At 35.5% G+C, this 24,928-nt stretch overlaps 1 protein-coding gene across 29 annotated transcripts in view; it reads right to left on the bottom strand.

The window, feature by feature from the left end:
• Window positions 1-24,928, bottom strand: part of VPS13B (vacuolar protein sorting 13 homolog B) — an 822,207-nt gene that overhangs the window by 627,785 nt on the left and 169,494 nt on the right. For 2 of the 29 annotated variants that reach the window (XM_078353472.1, XM_078353473.1), the window contains exon 18: window positions 20,733-23,254. The exons of the other annotated variants lie outside the window; for them this stretch is intronic. In XM_078353472.1, the coding sequence (XP_078209598.1) occupies window positions 23,151-23,254 (104 nt within the window). In that variant the 3' untranslated portion in view covers window positions 20,733-23,150. Of the gene's footprint in view, window positions 1-20,732; window positions 23,255-24,928 lie in introns of those variants that run through there. 29 annotated transcript variants of the gene reach the window in all.

Here is a 24,928-nt window from a genome sequence, read left to right on the forward strand (position 1 = left end):
AAAAAACTTAGAAATGTTTCCATATGTTTCTATGAAGTATTCTTTTCCCACTAAATGAACACATTCAAGATTTTATTTCTGGCTTTGTTTCAGAAAAAAAAAAACCCATCTGCATAGTACAGCACTTACAAGCACATCTCAGTCATGCAACAGTTATGTCACAGCTCATATATCAAATAAAAATCACATTCAAGCCCACACAACCTCACAGACCCAAAGTCTTCCTTTCTATTAAGAGTATTCCTGAGAGAGCTCTCATTGCACCCCGCTGCTGATGTCACATGACTTTTGTTAGGATGTTAAATCCTGAAGCTGAAATATCAAACAGTTTGGAATGCAGTTGTGAATGACCTAAAGAACCAACTTTCACTCTTTATAAACTATGAGTATTTCCTTTTCACAGAAGCAGGTGCAGAAGTGGTGAAAAAACTTACTATACCTCACCATACTTTGGTTTTTTAAATAAAGTATTATTTCTTTATATGAATGACAATAAAATAATGTTCCATTTAATACTTAGAATAATCTTTATAGATTCTTTGAATGCATCTCTATTCAATATATACATATGTAAAAATATGTTCATTGTAGATTAGAAATACTTTATTATCTAGAGTAGTTTTTACAAACTTCACGTATTTGTATGCCAATTTTATTAGGACTATCCTATCCATGTATCCTTTGTACTACTATTTAAAAAGCAGCAGTGATTACATAGGGGATAAGAGGTCAGACACTGTCAGAGTACATGGATTGACATTCCAGCTCTGGCACTTAATATGTTGACCTCTCTGTGCTCTAATGTCTCAGATTCTCATTTGTACAATGGAAATAATAATAGTATCTACCTCTCAAAACTGTTGTGAAGACTAAATGACACAACAGATACCAAGTATGGACAACAGTGCCTCGTATAGAATAAATACTCAATTATTATTAATACTATTAAAATTTTCTTTAAATTTACTCATTTTACAATTTTTAATTCACAATAAATTTATTTTATAAGCAAACTTTTATTCCACGATTATTTTAAGCAGTAATATTTTAAATCATGCATATAAATACGTGGGACATATTTTTCCTAATACGCAGTAAAATAATTTCTAAAATTAAAGTTTCTCACATATTACTTAAAATCATCTTCTATATCAGGCTGGGCACAGAGGCTCATGCCTGTAATCCCAGCACTTTGGGAGGCCAAGGTAGGCAGTTCACTTGAGATCAGCAATTCGAGACCAGCCTGGTGAAACCTGTCTCTACGGAAAACACAAAAATTAGCCAGACATGGTAATGTATGCCTGTAATCCCAGCTACTTAGAAGGCTGAAGCATGAGAATTGCTTGAACCCAGGAGGTGCAGATTGCTGTGAGCTGAGATAACACCACTGTACTCCACTCTGGGCGACACAGTAAGAGACTCCATCAAAATGAAATGAGATGAGATGAGATGAGATGAGATGAGATGAGATGAGATGAGATGAGATGAGATGAGATGAAATGAAATAAAATCATCTCCTATATCAAAGGTGATATATACACCAATATTTAGCACTTAATAATATATAATGGCCATCTTTTGTATTAGACATAAGTATTTGCCTCATGAAAAAACTGAGGTATACGTTAACAAAGCACCCACACAGTCCATTCAAAGGAAACTGATGTTAGAAAACAAATAATACAATGTCATACAATGAATAATTGTCATTCTGTCCTAGTTTTTAAAATCCACTGATTTTTCTTCTAATACACCTAAATTCCTTCCAGTTTCAACTCACTCCTTTCTTTTACAGAATTAGAAAACCCTGTTACCCTTCATAAAATCATAAAATCATCCAAGAGAGATTTGATCACTGCTGTTAATATAATTAATAACAGTAGCCACCAATTACAAAGCTAGGCACTGTGATTAATGCAACTTATCACAACCAAAACATGAAAAATGTATTATCCATATTTTACATGGAAGAAATTGTAAATTTCAAGAATCTAAGTAAGATGCTCAAAATACCACAAGTAGTAAATCGCAATATTGGGGGTGAAGTGGGAAGGAAGTTACATGCGGTTAGAATTTAAACCATAAGGTCCCGACTATGCTAGTGGATCAGACAGACAAAAATGTACTGTCCTTCTTACTACTCATAAGCTAACTGCATCAGTATTTCACTGATAAAAATATTTTTAGTACTCTTCATTCACAACTACATTTATGGGGTATAGGTCATCCTCTTAATTGTCCCAGTGATACCAAATCTTGATTGAGGGGTAAGTCTGAATATTTGAAACAAATAAATACCATTCAGAGCCAAGACCAGTGGATAAGATAAGTAACACTGGATCCCAACAAATCTGTATATTCTAATACAAGGCATAGTTCTGGATAAATAATCAAAATTGCATTTTGTTTCTATGTCCACCTCTTAGTCTCTAAAGCTCTAAAAGAAAAGGAAGTATGTGGGCATGGTGCCACACAGCTGTAGTAATAGCTGCTGGGGAAGCTGGGGTGAGAGTATGGCCTGAGCCAGGAGGTGGAGGTTGCAGTCAGCTATGATGGTTGTGCCCCTGCACTCCAGCCTGGGTGACAGAGTAAGACTCCATTCCTGAATAAATAGCTGAGGTACTGATTTCCTCATGTGGCCGCAAAATTGGCCACAAAAGAAAATTTCAAAGAAGTTTTAAAAATCTGATAACATGGTGTATCCATGGACTGAAAAGTATTAGCCAAAAGAATTATTTAGAAAAGCAACAGTCATTTAGATGTATGTTTTTTTCTGTGAAACAGAATAAACTTCAAAGACATATTTTTAAGAGAATAACTAAAGCCTCTCTCTAACTTTTAAAAAAAGTAACATTTATCTCCTTTTTTCTCATTTTTCTTCCTCTTCAAATAGCTTGTTGAAAACCTGATAGGTATTTTTACATCTTTTCTAATGTGTAATCAACAATACTGCTCAAAATTCTGGTTCGTAAAGAATACGAAGAAATTATCAGTTCTTCCTGGTCAATCTTCTGATGCAGAATCAATCCAAACTCATGTTAGCTCTCTCACCAATGTACTAACTCATGTTCAAAGTACAGATTCATATTCCCTAGGTGTCCAATATAACCCACAACTCTACAACTTTTCTTGCTTGTGTCAATCAAATCTTTATTTCTAATTTTATTACCTTTAATCCAAAGTATATTTTAACCTTTTATACTTCTTCTGTGTCTTAGAAAACCACTTCATATGCATACTAGCAACTCTGACCAATTTGGAAATTACATCTAATTTAATATGCATACATTTCTCATTTCTTCTTCCATGACATCAACATAAATAAATAGAAGTAAGTCTAGGTGAAATACAAATTAATATGTCTTAAATTAACATGCCAAACCATCAGTAATTATACTTGGCCTAAGAGAGTGATATGTATTTGTTAGGACTCATATTTTGGTCAGTGACAGAAAGCCAATTTAAACTAGCCTAAACAAAAGTCTGGGATTTATTGGTGAAAACCCAGAGAAGATAAGGGAGAGAAAAGGCCTCATAAACTATTGGAAGCAGAGTCTCAAATGACTCCAAAACTCTGCCTCTTTCTCTCCTTAGATGACTTTAAGCTCTCTGTAGACCTAATTTCTCATCATGGCAGGAAACATAAACAATGACAACTACCAATTCTTACTTTTTTGCCAGTAAAAACAAACTAACCTCATTTTTCTCTGGTTCCAAGTTCAAAACTCTCAGAAAAGAATTCTGTTTTACCCAACGTCAATTTTGTGGACTTTGAACTTATAGATAGATATCACAACTGGCTCGATCTGAGTAAGGTGGCTGCCCCTGGTCAAATATAAAAACAGCATATCCAAGAACATACCAGGCATGGCACCCAGAAGCTTTTGAATTTACATGAAAAAGTGGTAGCCATTCTGCTATGGTTTGAATGTTTGTCCATTGTGACAGTACTGGGAGACAGGATTTTTAAGACATATTCAGGTCATGAGGACTCTGCCCTCATGGATGGACTAATGCCATTATAGCGAAGGTAGGCTTCTTATCACAGAAGTAAACTGGCCCCTCTCACCAGTGTACACATACACATACACACACACACACACACACACACACACACTCTCTCTCTCTCTCTCTCTCACTCATTCTCTTTGCCCTTCCACCATGTAAAGAGGGTGTAAGAAGGCTCTTGCCAGATGCCAGCATCTCAATATTTGACCTCTCAGTCTCCAGAACTGTGAGCCAATAAATTTCCATTCATTATAAATTATTCTGCCCATGGAATTCTGTTACAGCAGCACAAAACAGAATAAGACGCACTCCCTTGGGGAGAACCTTGAACCGTCATTTTGCCACTTGAAGCCAAGCTGCAAGCCTAATGGGGCCTTTGATACAGGAAAATTCCCCAAAAAGTCAGAGTCTGATTCACTGATCATTCATTCAAATGAACTGAAACCCAATGATATACACTGTGCTACTACTGTTGCTTTACCTTAGCTCCAGATATCCAGTGGGCATAATGCAGGGAGTAAAATTCAAGGCCATTCTCATAATTCTGGCAAAGATTTCCCTTGAGGAATCTTGTTATAAAAGACTGATCCTTGGGTTGTTGCCAGTGGCCTACCTGTTTATGCTGCCACTTGGAAAACTAGAGTGGCAGATTTAAAGACTAAAACTTAGGGACCACAAACTATTGAAAAAAAATCACAGCTAATCAAATAATCTAGGTCACTCATGCTGATGACCACAGTAGGGGCCTATTCAAGGATGAGGTCAACTGGAATCAAGGTGTTGATCAAACCTGTACCACACAGATTGTCCTCATTGCTTCCTAGATCCATCACTTTATCACATATAGAAACATATCCACCATCATAGACTGGCAAAAAGTAAAGGACTATGTTTCTGATGCAGAGATGACCACTGTATGGCACACTTGTGACTACCAAAACTCAACCAGTTTGTATCATAAGAAAAGACACATTGCATGAGGCATTACCCCTCCATCCCTGTCCAGACTGCTCTTGGCAAACTTACTACATTCACACCCACCTCCCATTCATTCTGATCAGCTGACTCCCTCTGCACCACTGTGACCATCAAAATTAAACTATTACATATTTTCAGTTTTCAAGAAAATATGCCAGATGACAATGGCACTTTGACAATGCCCTTTTATCATAAAGAGTAGACAACAGCTCAACAGTTAGCAATATTTATGGATATTCCATACTCTCTATCTAATCCAGAGGCATCAAATATTATCAAACACTGAAACTGCATCCCGATAAATCAACCTAAACACAAAACTCCACCTCTCTTACCCTCTCTTAGTCTACAGTCCTAAGTAGAATGGACTAAGTAGAATAAATGTAGCTGTCATCACAAAGGGATCATCTCCTTTTGGCTACTACCAGGATGGTGATCAGAAAAAACAGTGCAGATTATGCAGACCAAGGATCAGCAAACTTCTTCTGTAAAGAGCCAGATAATAAATATTTTAGACTTTGTAGGTTGCATATAGTCTCTCACATTTCTTCTTCCTCCCCCTCTTTTTTCAGTTCTTTAACATGTAAAGAACACATTCTTATCTTGTAAGCAATACAAGACCAGGCTAGTGAAAGCTTCAGTTTGGCAACTCCTGGGATACACTTATCGTGAACCCTCATGATTCCACTCTGAACATACTTGGATATAATGAAAGTCCAATTTTCCCCTAAGAACAATCTCAAGGCTCTCTAACTGGTATATCTTCAAAGGAACAGCCCAAAGAAAACCTACGAGATTCCAATTTAATTGTGGTCCAGCACCTAGAGTCTTTTATTGGATTGATATGCTCATGAATCAGAAATTGGCAAATGTTTTATGCAAAAGCCTAAAAACTTTGTGAGCCATGAAATCTCTATTGCAATTACTCAAGTCTGCCATTGTGCAAAAGTCACCACAGACAATAAGTAAACAAACTGGCACAACCAGATAGAGTCCAAAGCAAGCCTAGCCACTAGCAAAACAAGAAGCTTTCTTTTCCCACTATTTTTTTTTTTGTTCTAGTGACAGCTCTATTTTTATCCTGTTAGGATTTGCCAAGAAAAGCAATCAACTCATGTGTCTTTTATAATGAGGTTTAGTGAGGTTCATATATGCATGGCTCTCTTGTATTCTAACATTCAAAACTATATTACCAAAAATGAAATACACAAAAATACCCATATATAATATAGCTGGAAAGTATAAACTAGAAACTACACCTTTTCAGTGTTATACAAATAAAAAAATGCCTACTGAATGCCTGGTATGTGAGCAGTCACATGTGGTAAGTCATATAACCAGAACTCTGAAAGTAAATTATCTTTGAATCACATTCAATACTCTACATCACATTCTTAGGTATCAGAATTATCAGGTATCAGAATTAAGACTCAAACATGCTGTGTCCTTGACCATGTTACTTACTGCCTCTGCACCCAGTTTCCTCATTTTTTAAAAGGGAATGATAATGACATCTAACAAACAGGACTATTTTAAGGATTAAATGGGTTAATATATATGAAGCCCTTAGAATAGTGCCAGGCACACAATCATCACTTATGTGTTAGCAATTATTGTTACTAATATAAATGTTATTAGGGTAGATAAACATAAACTGCTACACTTTAATAAACCTGTCAATTGATCTCTTATAGTTACTTTGATCATTTTCATTACACAATGAAAAAAGTGTAAACAGAAAATGTTGTCTGAATTTTGCCCCAAACTAGTACCAGTACAATATGTAAGAAAAGCTAATGTGCCATGTTTCAGATAGTTACTTTTTCTTGATAATAGCCTAAAGTTTAAATTCTTAGGACCATACATTTAAGGTAAAACGTCATTGCCTCACTTTCTAAGCAAGTACTGTCTATTAGAAAATGTCATTTAAAATCTTGTACTAACCACATTAAAAAAATAAAAGTAAGTGAAATCAATATTAACACTTTTACTTCTTCAATATATCCAAATATAATTTAATGACTTTAAAATGTAATGAAATTAAGATATTTTACATTCTATTTTTAATAGAAAGTATTTTAACCCAGTAAGTATTTTACACTTATTTCTTAATTCAGATTAGCCACATGTAAGTACCCAATAGCTACATGTGACTGGTGGCGACAATACTAGATAATGTAATTCTGTGACATTCTCAAAAATGTCACACAAATTTTAATCTCTCTTTCCCTCCTTTTCCTCTAGCACTCACCTTTTTGTCTCACCCAAATTTTACATTCATTCATTCATTCATTCATTCATTCATTCATTCATTCATATGACATGCTAGGATGAGAACATGTTCCTCTAGAAAAGGAAAAACAGTAAACAATTACAGTACAACTGAAAGTTAATACTGGGAGTAGCCAACCTAAGAGACATGGGAGGAGAGGGCAGTGAGGTATGGCAGATGAAGTTTAAATCAAGAAATAAAAAATAAGTGGTTATAAGCCAAGTAAAAATGGAAAGGATATGACAGGAAAAGTGAGTACCACAGTAAATACCATGCAGCAGAAGAAAGTTTGGTGTATTTAAAGAACAGAAAAGAGATCGATGTGGCGTAAGCACAGTGAAAGAGAGCAAGTATAGTACATGATGTACCCCACTAGCAATTCAAATTTTTCCGAAGGGAGACTTGAAAAGTATCTTAGCATCATAGTAGCTGCCTACCTACTACTCATTCCACTCTTAGTTACTAAAAGAACTTCAATTTTATTCAGTGTAGGAGTGTACGTATCTACCTAAAAGTACCTCTAAAACTAGAATAAAAAGCAAAGAACATTAGAAAACAGTAGTTTGAGAACAATACAAAAAAGACAACATAGCAAGCCTAAGACTGCTATCCTTTGGAAAGCCTGCTTGGAAAGCTGACCCTTGACTGGAGAAGTCTGGGAAGTTGCCTTCCCCTCATCCTCTAAGATAAGAGTGATTTGCTATGCCAAGCCTTCTATACAAAAAGTACAGCTTATACTAAACATCTGCTTTCCTTGTAGGAGTCCAGAATTTTGGTACTTGCAAGGCAGAGGTTGTTTATATGACCAGCCCCTAACAAAAACCCTGACACTGAAGGGACTTCAAACACTACACACATTAGTGTATTTTTTGCTACTGGAAAAAGGAGTATACTCAATACTCAAGTGCACCTGTGCTTTCACATGAGGCTAAGGGCAAAAGAAATCTCATGCATGAGTTTCTCCAGGCTCAACCTATGTCTTTCCTCTTATAACCCAAGTATGTATCCTTACTACATTGCTATAATAAATCTTAGTAATGAGTACAACTATATCTTGAATCCTATAAGTCCTTCTAGATGCTCTCTAAAGTAGGGATGGTCTTGAGGACTTTAAACACAGATAAAAATGCATATGGTAATTCTATTTTAACAATTTTTCACACATAAATCCCAGCTTTTTTTTTTAATAATAATTAATTCCTATAATCTAATTATCTCCTAGTTTAAATACCCTATACAACGCATGGTGTCAGGCAGGCAAAATAAGAGGTAATACTTAAGAATTAGTAGAATTTGTAAACTGTTTACATTTTGAACATTCACCAAAAGAGCAGACATACAACACTTATCATCTTTAGACATTCTGCAAAGTAAACGTTAGTTGCTGAGGATACAGCAGGGAAAAATATCACACATGCAACCTGTCTTTGAGGAACATATTTTCTACATAAAGAAGTCTCCTCTGAGGAACTGACATTTAAGCAGGGCTCCAAAGGATAAGCTGATATAAATAGATTAAATAGAGAAATGTGGGCACTGCAGAAATATGGAGTAGCTTGAGAAAAACTCCAAGATAGAAAAAAGCATAGTTCTTTTGAGAAGCTCAAAGGTTAATTGGGAATAGGTCCATATTTAAGCTTTTATCCTACAATTAATAGGAACTCAGTGAAAGGTTCATATTAATTGTTACATCTGAGTTTTTCAAAGTTCACTCTGGTACATAGTAGACAACTGATTGGATTGAAATGATGGAATTGCCTTAGGGTGACAGAAGTAAAAATGGAGAGAAATGAATATGTTGTAAAAGTATCGAGAAAATAAATTGGACAATACCTGTTATTTGGTACTACAGGTACATAATTAACACTGGTAAAAAGTGTCAATTAATATAATCAGTTAACCCTATATATTGTAGATGAGCTACTTTAACAAAATGATGGTAAAAAATAAAGGAAAATTAGCAAAAAAGTATAAAGTCTAAGACACATGGACACAGGGAAGGGAGTACCAAACACTGGGGTCTACTGGGGGGAAGAGGGGAGGGACAGTGGCGGGTGGGAAGGGGAGCTGGGGAGGGACAGCCTGGGGAGAAATGCCAAATGTGGGTGAAGGGGAGAAAGGCAGCAAAACACACTGCCATGCGTGTACCTATGCAAATGTCTTGCATGTTCTGCACATGTACCCCAAAACCTAAAATGCAATAAAAAAAAGACGTCTTCTGCCAATATTTGACTAAGTAAATTTTTAAATTACATGAAAAACCTGATACATGTCAATTTTTATTAAGATCTCTACAAATAAATAGTACAATGTTTGAAATAGGCACCAAATGAAAAGTACAAGGATATAAGCTATACTTTATGGAGTTGTCAAATTTTTTCTGATACAGGGCCAAATGTTTTCTCTGTGGCAATTACTCAACCCTACCATTGTAGGATAAATGTAGCCCCAGACAATAATGAAAGGAGCAAGCATGATTGTATTCCAATAAAATTTTATTTATAAAAGCAAACAGTAAGCCAAATTTGCAAACCCTGATCTCAAGAATTAGATGGAAGGCAAAAGTTGAGACAAGTGGTCCGGTGTCATACCTGTCCCAGTAAGAGACAATATAGTAGCTGTCCCAGCAGGAAAATACAATATAATGAATAATAACTTTTTAAAAAATGAAATGGGTAGTCAGCAAGTAGATGCCTCCGAATTAATCTGGTAATACTTATGAGGGAGTACCACATCCAGAGAGCTGGAATTAAAAAAAAAGCCTCCAGAACTTCTGGGAATCTAGAAAGGGAAATTCAGGACCTTAGCCTCTGATGTGCTGATGTGCTCGGATATCAAACCGGGAATGTGGTCCAGCAAGAACCAAAAAAAAAAAAGGCATACAGCAACTAAAATGGCAATTCAAGATGAAAGCTTAGTTAGCTCAAGTAGGAGCTTTCAATCCATAAAAGCTATGCACACAATCAAACCAACACACTGCAAAGTTGAATACATGCTCTTGAATCATGTAAATATTGAATAAATGTGCATAACTTATATCATCCCAGGTTTATACATAGGATTAGTCCTGAACCCTGGAGCACAGCTGAAAACAAAGGGGTTCTAACAATAGAGAAGAGAAAGGTGTGTACAAACTATTAAAGTAGGCTCTTAGAGAAATATTTACTTTAAAATAATTACTACTCCTTAAAAAAAAGGATCTAGAAAGCAAGTCAAGTCAGATAGGGAAAAAATTATTAGCCATTTTACTGAAAAACTGTTTTCCAAGTTACAAATAATATTAACCCAATTTTTGTCAGAGGACTATGCTTTTGACATGAAAATCTGGAAAAATATTATATTTGATTTAAATCAATGATTTATTGTATTTATTTGCAATGAATGGTTGCAATAAATTTTTAATTATTAGGATTAGGTAGCAATAACCAATAGAAACTTCTTAAGATGTGTATAAACAATATGATCTATTATAGCACATTAAATTTTATCAGAAAATCTCCATACAAAAGTAACTACAATGAAGAGTGATGTGTACAAAGAATACATGTCATATTACCTAGTTAGAATTAAAGAGCTTTGAAAACAGGATCCAAGTCTACCACTTAGTAGGTACAAAATATCTGTCAAACTAAACTGATATATTAATTATGATGATTCCACAAAGGAGAAAACAATCACATCTGCTTAAATGAAGGAGAAGTACTTGCAGAGGATACTTATTAAGACTAATCCTAAAGAAAGAACAAGATTTGGGGAGTATATGAAAACAGAAATATGAAAGCGTGACTTAGCCTAGAAACTTTATGGGGTTGACATGGTTAAGTACATCAAAAATATAAGAAATGCAAAGGCAAAGGGGAGAGCAATAGTTCTGAAAATGGAGCTACATACATTGGCAGAAAAGAATCATATCATAAAGAGCTTTTAATTTCATGCTCAGAAGTTTGGGTTTTATCCTGACAAACTATATCACATAAGATTCTTTATGATGCAAATAAAAGTAGCAGCAGCAAGAAAAAAGGAGAAGAGAAGGTAGGAAGAGAAAGACCACCTTAGATGAGCTTAAATGATGTGGTAATGTAGAATTCAGAGGCAGACCTGAGATTCACAATTTTATCATCTCACTGACTCCATTTCTCTGAGATTTCTCAGCTCTGCCTTCCTCCACACGTCTTCTTCAGATTTCCCATCTATGTGGTTGTAATGTAAGATAATGTAATGATAACATAATGGTTGCAACAGGTGCAGATCTCATAGGCTCATACCACACTTCCCAAGAAAAAGAGCCTATTTCTCTGATGGCTTCAGAGGCGAGACGATTTCTAATTTGTGATACCTCATTGGTTTCAATTAGGTTTTTCAACCTCACTGACCTCAATTAGGTTTCTCAATCAATCAAAATAGATGAAGAGAGGTGAAGAAAATGTTCTGATTGGCTAAAGCCAGTCAGAGCCCCTGCCTGAAATTTAGTCAGTCACTTCTATCAAAATTACAGGATTCAGATGGGCAGAGTCGCTCATGCCTGTAATCTCAGCACTTTGAGAAAACAAGTCGGGCATATCACTTGAGGTCAGGAGTTCAAGAGCAGCCTGGCCAACATGCTGAAACCCCATCTCTACTAAAACTACAAAAATTAGCTGAGCATGGTGGCGGGTGCCTGTAATCCCAGCTACTCAGGAGGCTGAGGCAGGAGACTTGCATGAACCCAGAAGAAAGAGATTGCAATGAGCCAAGATCACACCACTGTACTCCAGCTTGGGTGACAGAGTAAGACTCATCCCAAAAACAATAAAATTAAAAAATAAAATAAAATTGCACGATTGCTTCAAGGGGTAAAAGATGAGTTCTCCAAAAGAAATTCTTGGTACTACTGAAAGAACAAAAGTACTGAACCAATGACATTTATTACAGCAAGCATAAGTAATTTTTAGCAAGAAAGTGATTTCATTGGCCGGGCACGGTAGCTCACGCCGGCAATCCCAATACTTTGGGAGGCTGACGTGGGTAGATAACTTGAGGCCAGGAGTTCGAGACCAGCCTGATCAACATGGTGAAACCCCATCTCTACTAAAAATACAAAAATTAGCTGGGCGTCATTAATGCATGCCTGTAATCTCAGCTACTCAGGAGACTGAGGCAGGAGAATCTCTTGAACCCAAGAGGTAGAGGTTGCAGTGAGCCAAGATTGTGCCACTGCACTCCAGCCTGGGAGACAGAGGAGGACTCCATCTCAAAAAAAGGAAGTGATTTCATTTTATTTGTCTTTTAGACGACTGTCCAGTAGGGTAAAAGAACTGTAATAAAGTAAGACTAGAGCTAGGGAGATCAGTTGAAAATGTACAGCATAACAGACTAGGAACAGAAGGGAAGTTATTCAACTTAATAAAGGACATTCACAAAAAACCTACAGCTAGTATCACATTTATTGGTAAAAGTGTGAATATTTCCCCCAAGATCAGGAACAAGGATAAGGATGTTCACTTTCATCACTTTTATTCACAACTGTACTGGAAGTTCTAACCAGGACATCTTAGTTAAAAAAAAAAAAGTAATAGAAGACAAATATGCAAAATATTAAGTTTAAAATAAATTAATATTTTCCTTCCCTCTTTACCTTCCCCAATAACCTGTCTACTAAGGCAATTAAGGCTCCCCAGAAGAAGTAGAACACAGCAAACACTGAGTACTTTGCAAAATGAAAATGGTGGCTGTGTAATTTTAATTAGTGAAACAAGGAAGGAAAACCAGTAACAAGCAATTTTAAATAGATATACACACACAAACACAACTGCTTATATGACTGGCCCAGTGAAGTTTGTTTTTCATTATTCTGATATCTTGATAATGCTGGGTTAACTTTCTATTTATGATTCATTGCTGACATCTGTCAATAATAACTATAACATGGTATATTGGCAGAGAAGGCCCACAGCTTTCATGCAATCTGAACATATCATACAAGAATATCTCTCAATTATCTTTTCCGTGGAAAACTTAGTCCTTCTTGTCTAACCAACTAATGGTGGTCACCTAATTCCTTCTGTTAGCCTTCTGCTCTTGAAAAATGAGTCTCAAGGACCAATAAGTGGGAACAATAGACAGAGGTACTGTAACAGGCTCTAACAGCAAAAGTTTCTCCCACGTTGCTGCCAGCTAAACCACAGCTACATCTAACTCTCTTTTCCAAAACCCAACTTGTCTAAATCTACCAAGAAGGATCCTTAGAAATCCTGAACTGCCAAGGGCCTGGAGTTTCCTAATATAAAAGAGGATTGTCTTTCAGGACAGAGAACAAACCAAGTCCTCTCCCCTTCCTCCACTTTTGTTGCTGTACTTACTATTACCCAGTGGAAGCCTGGTGGAAGACATGCAAGAAGTGGGCAAGAATCCAGCCAGAGAGGTGTGTGTGAGTTAAAAAAAGTAAAAGGTAGACAGCTTCAAGCTTGTCCTCAAGTGTGAGTAAAGTGAGTGCCAGAAGCCTCCCTTATCTTGTCCTCTTGTGGCATAAGAAAACAAAGATGACTTTTGCCTACTCCTTCTCTCAGCATCTCATTTCTACAGGAAAATTTCACATGTAGGGACTGCTTCATCTTACAATCATGTTAGTAACAAGAATGAGTGCAAGGAAAAAAATCAAATGGGTTTGTGGAAAGTGAAGATGTCTGGCTGGCAGGCTCTCAGAACCAAGCACCACCTCCTGCGTCTTAGTCATGGGTCAACTGAGATAGTTCTCATATATATCCTTAATTTCCTAGCCCAATAATTCCATAGCAATAGGAAAAACAGTTAAACAACCAGTATTAGCCTTTCTAAAAATATACCAAAGAGTAAAGAGCATCAACATAAAGAAGAATTTACATCAACGAATGGATAAAACAGCCAGTTAACATCAAACAGCATTAATCCTAAATTTCAATTGACTAAATCCCCCAATCAAAAGATACAGCCAAAACCCAACGGTATGCTACATCCAGACCCATTTCACACGCAAGGATACACAAAGACTCAAAACAAAGGGATGGAGAAAGATTTACCAACCAAATGGAGAGCAAAAATAAATAAATAAATAAATAAATAAATAAGCAGGAGTTGCAATTCTCGTATCTGATAAAATAGATTTTAAAGCAACAAAGATATAGTGGTAAAAGGATCAATGCAACAACAAGAGCTAACGATCCTAACACCCAGATACATAGAGACTTAGACTCAATGAGACAGAAAATTAATAAGGATATCAAGGACTCGAACTCAGATCCAGAACAAGTAAACTTAATAAATATTTATAGAGCTCTCCACTTTAAATACACAAAATATACATTCTTGTCAATACCACATCACACCTACTCACAGGTTTAAATAAAATATTGATTGGCCATTATTAATACCCATTTTTTTTTAGAATAAAGCAATATTTCTGTTCTCTCTCCCACTTTTTCTTCCTCTTTCTTACTCTCCTTCACTACTTGTTTTTCTTTCCTTCTCTCAAAAAAAGAAAAAAAGAAATCAACTTGTAGACCTCTAGATCCAGGTCGGCAATGTCTCTCTCACTGCCTGATTTCCTTCTTTCCCCTCTCTCCCTCACTCCCTCCCTCCCTCCCTTCCTTCCTCCTTGCCTTCCTTCCTGCTTTCCTCCCTTCCTCCCTTCCTGCCTTCCTCCCTTCCTACAAAAAAAAAAAATTTTTTTTGAATGCTAAACCTAATATTAACATTTGGTATACACTATAAACCTTAAGTTCTATAACTGAAGTATTTGAAAACTTTTTAGAATAAACTATTTCAAATGTAATTTCTCTTTGAGACTTCCTTGTATAAAGAACAATTAATATGTAATGGTGAGCCATTTCAACTATACAATTATGTATTACATGAAATTATAACATAATTTATAAAGGGCCAGGCACAGTGGCTTGGTCCTCTAATCCCAGTTACTTCAGGAGGCTGAGGCAGGAGGAGTAACTTGAGGCCAGGAGTTCAAGATCAATCTGGGCAACATAGTGACATTAAATAAAAAAACTTTTTATTAAAATAATGTATAACAGTAGTGAACATATATGTCAATCTGCTGTAAGGAAGCTGTATATTTACCTACTAAACCAGAATTAAAATAATATTTACAAATTTTGCTCTTACCTATATTAAAATCAGTCAGAAATTTTAAAAGGATTCAAATTAATAAAGTCATCAAAGTCAAATATAAATTATACTTTAACATTCTATATGCCATAATGAGTAAAAATTTGGAATTGTATAACATACTACAGCATTGTTTCTTTTCTTTTCTTTTGATACAGAGTCTCGCTCTGTCAACAGGCTGGAGTGCAATGGCGCGACCTCGGCTCACTACAACCTCCACCTCCCAAGTTCAAGAGATTCTCCTGCCTCACCTTCCGAAGTAGCTGGGATTACAGGTGCCTGCCACCAAGCCTGGCAAATTTTTGTATTTTTAGTAGAGACGTAGTTTCACTATGTTGGCCAGGCTGGTCTTGAACTCCTGACCTCAGGTGATCACCTACCTCAGCCTCCAAAAGTACTGGGATTACAGGCGTGAGCCATTGCACCAGGCTGCATTATTTCTTTAAAAACAAACATAAATAGTTCTCTGAATACTACAGCCCAACTTCTCCTTCTGTTATTTTTATTTTTATTTTTATTTTTATTTTGAGACGGAGTTTCGCTTTTGTTAGCCAGGCTGTAGTGCAATGGCATGATCTCGGCTCACCGCAACCTCTGCCTCCCGGGATTAGGCAATTCTCCTGCCTCAGCCTCCCGAGTAGCTGGGACCATAGGCACACACCACCATGCCCAACTAATTTTTTTGTATAGTTAGTAGAAACGGGGTTTCACCATGTTGACCAGGATGGTCTCGATCTCTTGACCTCGTGATCCACCCGCCTTGGCCTCCCAAAGTGCTGGGATTACAGGCTTGAGCCACCGCGCCGGCCCTGTTATTTTTAAAATATCTTCAAGAGCTTTTCAACCTATAAAATATTGTTCAGATTTTCTACTTCAAAGAATGTAGAAGAGATTAAAGAAAATATGGAGTACAAAGAACTTATAAAATTATTTCATTACTGTTACTTGGCTTTCCTGTGAAAGTAAAAACTGTTTTAAAAATAGGAATTAGGAAGTCAATCTATGATAATAAGACTTTCATCATAATTTCATTTGTTGCAATAATTTTACCTGCATGTTCCATAGTATTTGCTTTACATAAAATATTTTATCTTTCAAATAAATCTCTGTGGTAAAGAGCAAACAAAAATAAAATCAACGTATTATTTAACCTTACATACAATATTAAAATGTTTATCATATGAGAAATATATTTAGAAAGGTGACTATAAAAAGATCTAGAATCAGGAAACTTTGGAGTAACGGGATTTTGCAACCAAATTTTCATTTTAAATCATGAAATGTTCTAATTTTCCTCCAAGTAGAATAGTTTGGATGTTTGTTGTTCCCCCAAATCTCATGCTGAAATGTAATTCCCAGTGAATGGAGGTGTTTGGGTCATGAGGGTGGATCCCTCATGGCTTGGTGCTGCGTGACAGTGAGTTCTCAGAAGATCTGTTTGTTTTAAAGTGTGTGGCACCTCCTCACAACTCTCTCTTTTGCTCCAACTCTGGCAATGTGACATGCCAGCTACCGCTTTGTCTTCCAACATGATTATAAGCAGCCCAATGCCTCAATAAATAAATTTCCTTTTCTTTAACCCACCTAGTTAGTGGTACTTTGTAAACAGCCGCCCTCAAAACCAAGAGTCCCTTTCTCTAGTGTATGTAAGTAACTCTTGTCCATTTTTAAAGCCAAACTTGATCTTGTAATTGGTGACACAGAAGATTCTACATTCACTACTACCATGTCTATTTCTTGTTAGCTATCTGCTCCCAGAACTGAACAGACTGCAAACTACATATTTTCAAATGTTTGGTAAGTAAATACAACTGGAAGAAATATATTTTAGGTTGTGAACCAATAGAAGACATAAAAATGAGCAAAAAATAAATAGGCAAATAAACAGCAAAAAATACATAAGGCAAAAAAGTGTCTTTTCTGCACAAATCTAACTCATTTATCTATTAATATCATGTTATCAACATTAATGTATTAAGACACATTTTTATGATGTTTTTATGAAAGATTTTCTGTAAGACTGAAAAATCATACTAAAGTCACACTGCCTACTTTTCAAAAATCCATTAAAATGTACTTAAATCATAATTTGAGGCATTGTGTTTTTCTCAAATCTCTGTACACACACACTTTATGTATCTTCTTTTACTGAATGACACCTAAAATTCACATTCCTGTACCATGAAGTATCATCAGAAAAAAAATTACAAACATCATAAAATGTTGAGACAGAATACAGAAAACAAAATTAAGGTCAGGAATAACTTAACATTCTAGGTGTGTTTTTAACCCATTTATGCCTAGTATTCCATTACTAGAATGCTAAGCTTGTAGGAGTTTTTTACACCCTAGTAATCAAGGTCATTGCCAAGGTCTGATTTTTCATAAGAAGAAAAAAAAAGTTGCAACCTCTGGCAAAAATGGGTTACACTTTACATTAACTACTCATTTCTTAATAATGACCACATTTTCTATAAATGAGCTCTCAATACCTGGACATGAGCTGTAGTAAAATGGAAACTTTAAATTCAATAAATATTCATATTACTAAAAGTGCATATGAGGACACCTTAAACTCATAAGATCCATAAAAATTAATGTCTTTTTACTCCAATTTGAACATCAAAAGGTCTTTTTGGTATTTCTTAATACAAATCTAACTCAATTCTTTTCTTAGGGAAGAATAAATGTATAGCCAATACCTGAATTTGGCAAGAAAATTTTGTAACATCTCAAAAATATATATCTTAGAACACATTAGAAGTATTTAGCAGACATGATGAAGAAGGGAAGTAGTTTGAAAACAGAGGAATAGAAAAAGCATATCGATATACCTCAATCTTTTTCCTAAGTGGTTAAAGAACTATTCGACAACTCCAAAATCCTTTTTATATGCACACCTGGGAAGAATACCTCCGTAACTTTATTCAGAGTTACAGTGATGTGGTTTTAGACCAGATGTTTAAATGTTACAGTGTGTACATTTTCTTCCCCTGTTCTAAGGCAGAAGTAAAGTAAGAGGAATATTTGACTTCACTCCACAAGAGACCTATTTAATAGTTTGGCAGTTATGTAAGTAAAGGTAGCTTGGCTAAGTCAATGTTGACGACATACAGAACGACATGATCCTAATGAGTTGGAAAATATTGGCCCTCATGAGAATAGACCAGATGCTACTGAGCTGAGAAAGCTACTGTATTATTGAATTTCATTTTTATGAGGTAAAATTTATTATTCAACCATTAAGGTATCCCACATGAAATCTTGCATAAAATACTTTAACAGTTACTTCCTGGAAAGTACATTTTTATTTTAACATTAAGACATAACTTAAATGACGGATTCAAATACCCATTTGATCACCTTTAGATTTTAAAGTCTGTAAGTTATTTCCCTGCAAATACCAGATTAATGGAACTAAACTGTCAACAAAATAATGAACTTCTGAACGAGGGAAAGTGGTAGCAAGTCCTTGTTTTCCAGAGCAAACGAAAGCCATGTGTGACTTTATATTTAATCTTCTGGCAAAAAGACAGGGTTAGAATTTCTGTGATTTAAGAACCATCAGAAACATGAATAACAAAAATATATAATTCAATAACCTGATTAACACATATTTAGCTCAAATTTTAATTTCTCCTTTATCCTTTATAATTTTAATTAAATTTATAATATTTGCTATAATTTCATTAATAATTTCTAATAAAGTAACAAAATTTATATACTCTATTTCTGATCTCATTTACCAGAGGTAGTTTGGTATTACAGAAAATTCCAAAGGCCTGGCTTCAAAAAATGACTCAGTCAGTGAATAGCTGTGGGATGATACTTAAAAAACACTAAATTGTTCTAAGCATAAATGTTCCCATCTGTAAAAAAAAATGATACAGAACCTTCCAACAGCAATATTCCTGGTAAGAAGTCAATGAAATTAATAAATGAGAAATATCTAAAATAGGTGAGCCAACTCAGTCTATCCAAGTAACATTAATAGTAACCAGTACACACGTTATGCAGCTCACTAGACGAACAATATTTAACAGACAACTGTAAAGTACATGAAAAGTAGATGAAAGAATAGAGTTTTGTATTTTTTTTAATACTTTAAGTTCTGGGATACATGTGCAAAATGTGTAGGTTTGTTATATAGGTATATGTGTGCCATACCTAGTTTGCTGAACCCATTAACCCATCATCTACATTAGGTATTTCTCCTAATGCTATCCCTCCCTTAGCTCCCACTCCCAACAGACCCTGGTGTGTGATGTTCCCCTCCCTATGTCCATGTGTCCTCATTGTTCAACTCCCACTTATGAGTGAGAACATGTGGCGTTTGGTTTTCTGTTCCTGTGTTAGTTTGCTGAGAATGATGGTTTCCAGCTTCACCCATGTCCCTGCAAAGGACATAAACTTATCCTTTTTATGGCTGGATAGTATTGCATGGTGTATATGTGCCACATTTTTCTTGTCCAGTCTATTGTTGATGGGCATTTGGGTTGGCTCCAAGTCTTTGCTATTGTGAATAGTGCTGCACTAAACATACGAATGCATGTGCCTTTATAGAATGATTTATATATCCTTGGGTATACACCCAGCAATGTGATTGCTGGGTCAAACAATATTTATGGTTCTAGATCCTTGAGGAATCGCCACACTGTCTTCCACAATGGTTGAACTAATTTACACTTCCACCAACAGTGTAAAAGCGTTCCTATTTCTCCACATCCTCTCCAGCATCTCATTTCCTGACTTGTTGATGATCGCCATTCTAACTGGTGTGAGATGGTATCTCACTGTGGTTTGGATTTGCATTTCTCTAATGACCACTGATGATGAGCTTCTTTTCATATGTTTGTTGGCTGCATAAAAGTCTTTTTTTTTTCCCCGCTCTTGGAGTTTTGCTCTTGTTGCCCAGGCTAGAGTGAAATAGCGCAATCTGGGTTCACTGCAACCTCCACCTCTTGGGTTCAAACAATTCTCCTGTCTCAGCCTCCTGAGTACCTGGAACTACAGGCATGCGTCACCATGTCCTGCTAATTTTGCATTTTTAGTAGAGACAGGGTTTCTCCATGTTGTTCACGCTGGTCTGGAACCCCCGACCTAAGGGGATCCATGTGCCTTGGCCTCCCAAAGTACTGAGATTATAGGTATGAGCCACTGTGCCCAACCATGTCTTTTTTTTGAGAAGTGCCTGTTCATATCCTTTGCCCACTTTTTGATAGGATTGTTTTTCTCTTGTAAATTTGTTTAAGTTCCTGTAGATTCTGGATATTAGCCCTTTGTCAGATGGACAGATTTTCTCTCATTGTGTAGGTTGCCTGTTCCCTCTGATGATAGTTTCTTTTCTTTTTTCTTTTTTTTTGACAGAGTTTTGCTCTTGTTGCCCAGGCTGAAATACAATACCACAATTTCAGTTCACTGCAACCTCCACTTCCCAGGTTCAAGTGACTCTCCTGCCTCAGCCTCCAGGGTAGCTGGGATTACAGGTGCATGCCAACATGCCCAACTAATATTTCGTATGTTTAGTAGAGATAGGCGTTTCACCATGTTAGTCAGGCTGGTCTCAAACTCCTGACCTCAGGTGATCCATTGCCTTGGCCTTCCAAAGTGCTGGGATTACAGGTATGAACCACCAAGTCTGGCCAATGATAGTTTGATAGTTTCTTTTGCTGTGCAGAAGCTTTTTAATTAGATCCCATTTATCAATTTTGGCTTTTGTTGCCATTGCTTTTGGTGTTTTAGTTATGAAGTCTTGGCCCATGCCTATATCCTGAATGGTATTGCCTAGGTTTTCTTTAGGGTTTTTATGGTTTTGGATCTTACTTTTAAGTCTTTAATCCATCTTGAGTTAATTTTCATATAAAGTATAAGGAAGGGGTGACGTTTCAGTTTTCTCAATATGGCTAGCCAGTTTTCCCAACACCATTTATTAAATAGGGAATCCTTCCCCATTGCTTGTTTTTGTCAGGTTTGTCAAAGATCAGATGGTGGTAGATGTGTATTTATGAAGCCACTGTTCTGTTTCATGGGTCAATATGTTTTTTTGATACCAGTATCATGCTGTTTTGGTTTCTGTAGCCTTGTAGCATAATTTGAAGTCAGGTAGTATGATGCCTCCAGCTTTGTTCTTTTTGCTTAGAATTGACTTGGCTATACAGGCTCTTTTTTGGTTCCATGTGAAATTTAAAGTAGTTTTTTCTAATTCTGTAAAAAAAGTCAATGATAGCTTGATGGTATAGCACTGAATCTATAAATTGCTTTGGGCAATACGGCCATTTTTACAATATTAATTCTTCCTATCCATGAGAATGGAATGTTTCTCCATTTGTATTCTCTCTTATTTACCTGAGCAGTGGTTTGTAGTTCTCCTTAAAAAGCTCCTTCACATCCTGTGTAAGTTGTATTCCTAGGTATTTTATTGTCTTTGTAGCAATTGTGAATGTGAGTTTACTGAAGATTTGGCTCTCTATTATTGGTGTATACAAATGCTTGTGATTTTTGCACATTGATTATGTATCCTGAAACACTGCTGTAGTTGCATATAAGCTTAAGGAGATTCTGGGCTGAGATGATAAAGTTTTCTAAATATACAATTATGTCATGTGCAAACAGAGACAATTTGACTTCTTCTTTTAAAAAAAAAAAATCTTGGGAAAAATCACAAATATGTGAAAATTAAAAATATGCTCCTCAATTACCAACAGATAAAAGATGAAATCAAAAAGTATCTTGAGACAAATGAAAATGAAAACACAAAATACACAACCTATGAAATGCAGCTGAAGTAGTTGTAAGAAAAAAGATTACAGCAATAAATGTCTATATCAAAAACAAAGATTTCAAATACCCAACCAACATTATACTTCAAGGAATTAGAAAAGGATCTAACATCAGCAGAAGGAAGAAAGTAACAAATAAAGAAATAGAAATACATAAAGACTAAGAAAACGATTTTTAAAATAAACAAAAAAAAGAAGGCTTTTTTGACAAGATAAACCCTTCAACAGACAAAGAAAAAAAGAGCTTGCTCAAATAAATAAAAATGAAACATGAGAAATTAACTGATAGAAACCACAGAAATATATATGCTCACCATAAGTGACTACTATGAACAATGCTACACCAATGAATTAGATAAGCTAAAAGAAATTAATAAATTCCTAGACACATCTAACATATCGAGACTCCATCAATCATGAGGGAACATAAAATACAAGTAGACCAATAATGAATAAGAAGACTGAATCAGTAACAAAAAGTCCCTGACAAAGAAAAGTTCTGGACTGGATGAATTCTGTCAGACATTTAAAGAACAACTAATATTGATCACTTCTCAAACTCTTCCAAAAATCTAGAATACTTCCAAACTCATTTTAGAAGGCCAGTATTACCCTCATACCAAGCCAGACACGGGCAGTGCATGAAAACAAACTTACAGACCAAAATCCTTGGTGAACATAGATGTAAAAATTCTCAACAAAATATTAATAAACAAAATTCAATAACACATTAATATAATATTTTGTCATGATACAGTGGTATTTATCCATGGGATGCAAGGATGGTTTGACAAATACAAGTCAATAAATATGATACATCACATTAACAAAATCAAAATCAAAATCATCTCAATAGATGCAGAAAAGGCATTTGACAAAATTCAATGGCATTTCACGATCAAAAACTATCAATAGATTAGGTATAGAAGGAATGTACCTAAACATAATAAAGGATACATAGGACAAGCCCAGGGCTAACGTCATATGGAATAGTGAAAAGCTGAAATCTTTTCTTTAAAGATCAGGGACATGACAAGAATGCTCACTCTCACTACTTCTTTTCCACATAGTACTACTGGAAGTCCTATTCAGAAAAAATAAGCAAGAGGAAGAAACAGAAGGCACTGTTAACAGTAAAGGAAAAAGTTAGATTGTCTCTGCTTCTTGACAATATGATCTTATATGTAAAAATCCTGGACAGGCATGGTGGCTCACACTTGTAATCCTAGAACTTTGAGAGGCTGAGGCTGGTGAATCACTTGAGGTCAGCAGTTCAAGACAAGCCTGACCAACATGGTGAAACCCCGTCTCTACCAAAAATACAAAAAAAAATTACCCAGGTATGGTGATGCGCCTGTAATCCCGGTTACGAACCCAGGAAGCAGAGGCTGCAGTGAGCCAAGATCACACCACTGCACACCAGCCTCGGTGACAGAAGGAGACTCAAACTCAAAAAAAAAAAAAAAATCCCTAAAGACTCCATCCAAAAACTTTTAGAACTGATAAGTGAATTCAGTAAAGGTGTAGGATACAAAATCAACATGTAAAAATCAGTACCATTTTTATGCATTAACATATCCAAAACTAAAGCTATTCAAAAAAAATTAGAAAAACGATCCCATTTAAAATAGTAACAAAAATACATATGTATAATATGTATTTTTAATAGCAACAAAATATATTTATATTATAATAGCAACATATTTATAATAGCAACAAAAATACATATGTATAAATTTAACCAAGGATATGAAAGACCTGTATACTGAAAAGTATAAAACACCGATAAACTAAAAAAAAAAAACAAATAAATGGAAAGATACTCTGTGTTCATTAAATGAGAGAAGTAATGTTTAAAAAAATCCTTAAATTCATATGGAATAAAAGACCTTAAAGAACCAAAGCAATCTTAAACAAAAAGAACAAAGCTGAAGGAATCACACTATCTCACTTTATACTAAAAAGCTATAGCAATCAAAACAGCATGGTACTGGCATGAAAACAGACACATCAACCTACAAAACAAGACAAAGAATCCAAAATAAAGCCACACATTTATGGACAATTAATTTTTGATGAAGGTGTCAATAACATACAATGGGAAAAGAACAGATTCTTCAATAAATTCTGCTGGGAAAACAGAATATCTACATGCACAACAATAAGATTAAATCCTTATCTGATACCATGAGGAAAAAACAATTCAGAACAGATTAAGGACTTAAATATTAAGACCTGGAGCTGTAAAACTACTACAAGAAACTTAGGGACAAAGCTTCACTGGTCTGGGCATTGACTAACCCGGAAAGCACAGGAAATAAAAGCAGTAACAGAAAAATGGGACTTCATCAAACAAAAGCTTCTGCACAGCAAAAGAAACAATTAATAGAGTGAAGGAAGAACCCAGAAACTGGGAGAAAAATCTGCAAACCATACATCTGACAAAGGGTTGCTATCCAAAATATCTAAGAAACTCAACTCAATAACAAGAAAACAACTCAATTTAAACATAGGCAGAGAACCTGAAAAGACATTTCTCAAAAGATGACAGATGGCCAACAGGTTCATGAAAAATGCAAATGGCCAACATACGAATGGTTCACACAAATGGCCAACAAGTATATAAAAACATACTCAACATCACTGATTAGTAAAGAAATGTAAATTAAATCCACAATGAGATATAAGCACACATCTGTTAGAATGACCAGTCTCAAAAAGATGAAAAATAAGTCTTAGCAAGGATTTGGAGGAAAAG

This window comes from Callithrix jacchus, chromosome 16, assembly GCF_049354715.1.
Source record: "Callithrix jacchus isolate 240 chromosome 16, calJac240_pri, whole genome shotgun sequence".
Lineage (NCBI taxonomy): Eukaryota > Metazoa > Chordata > Mammalia > Primates > Cebidae > Callithrix > Callithrix jacchus.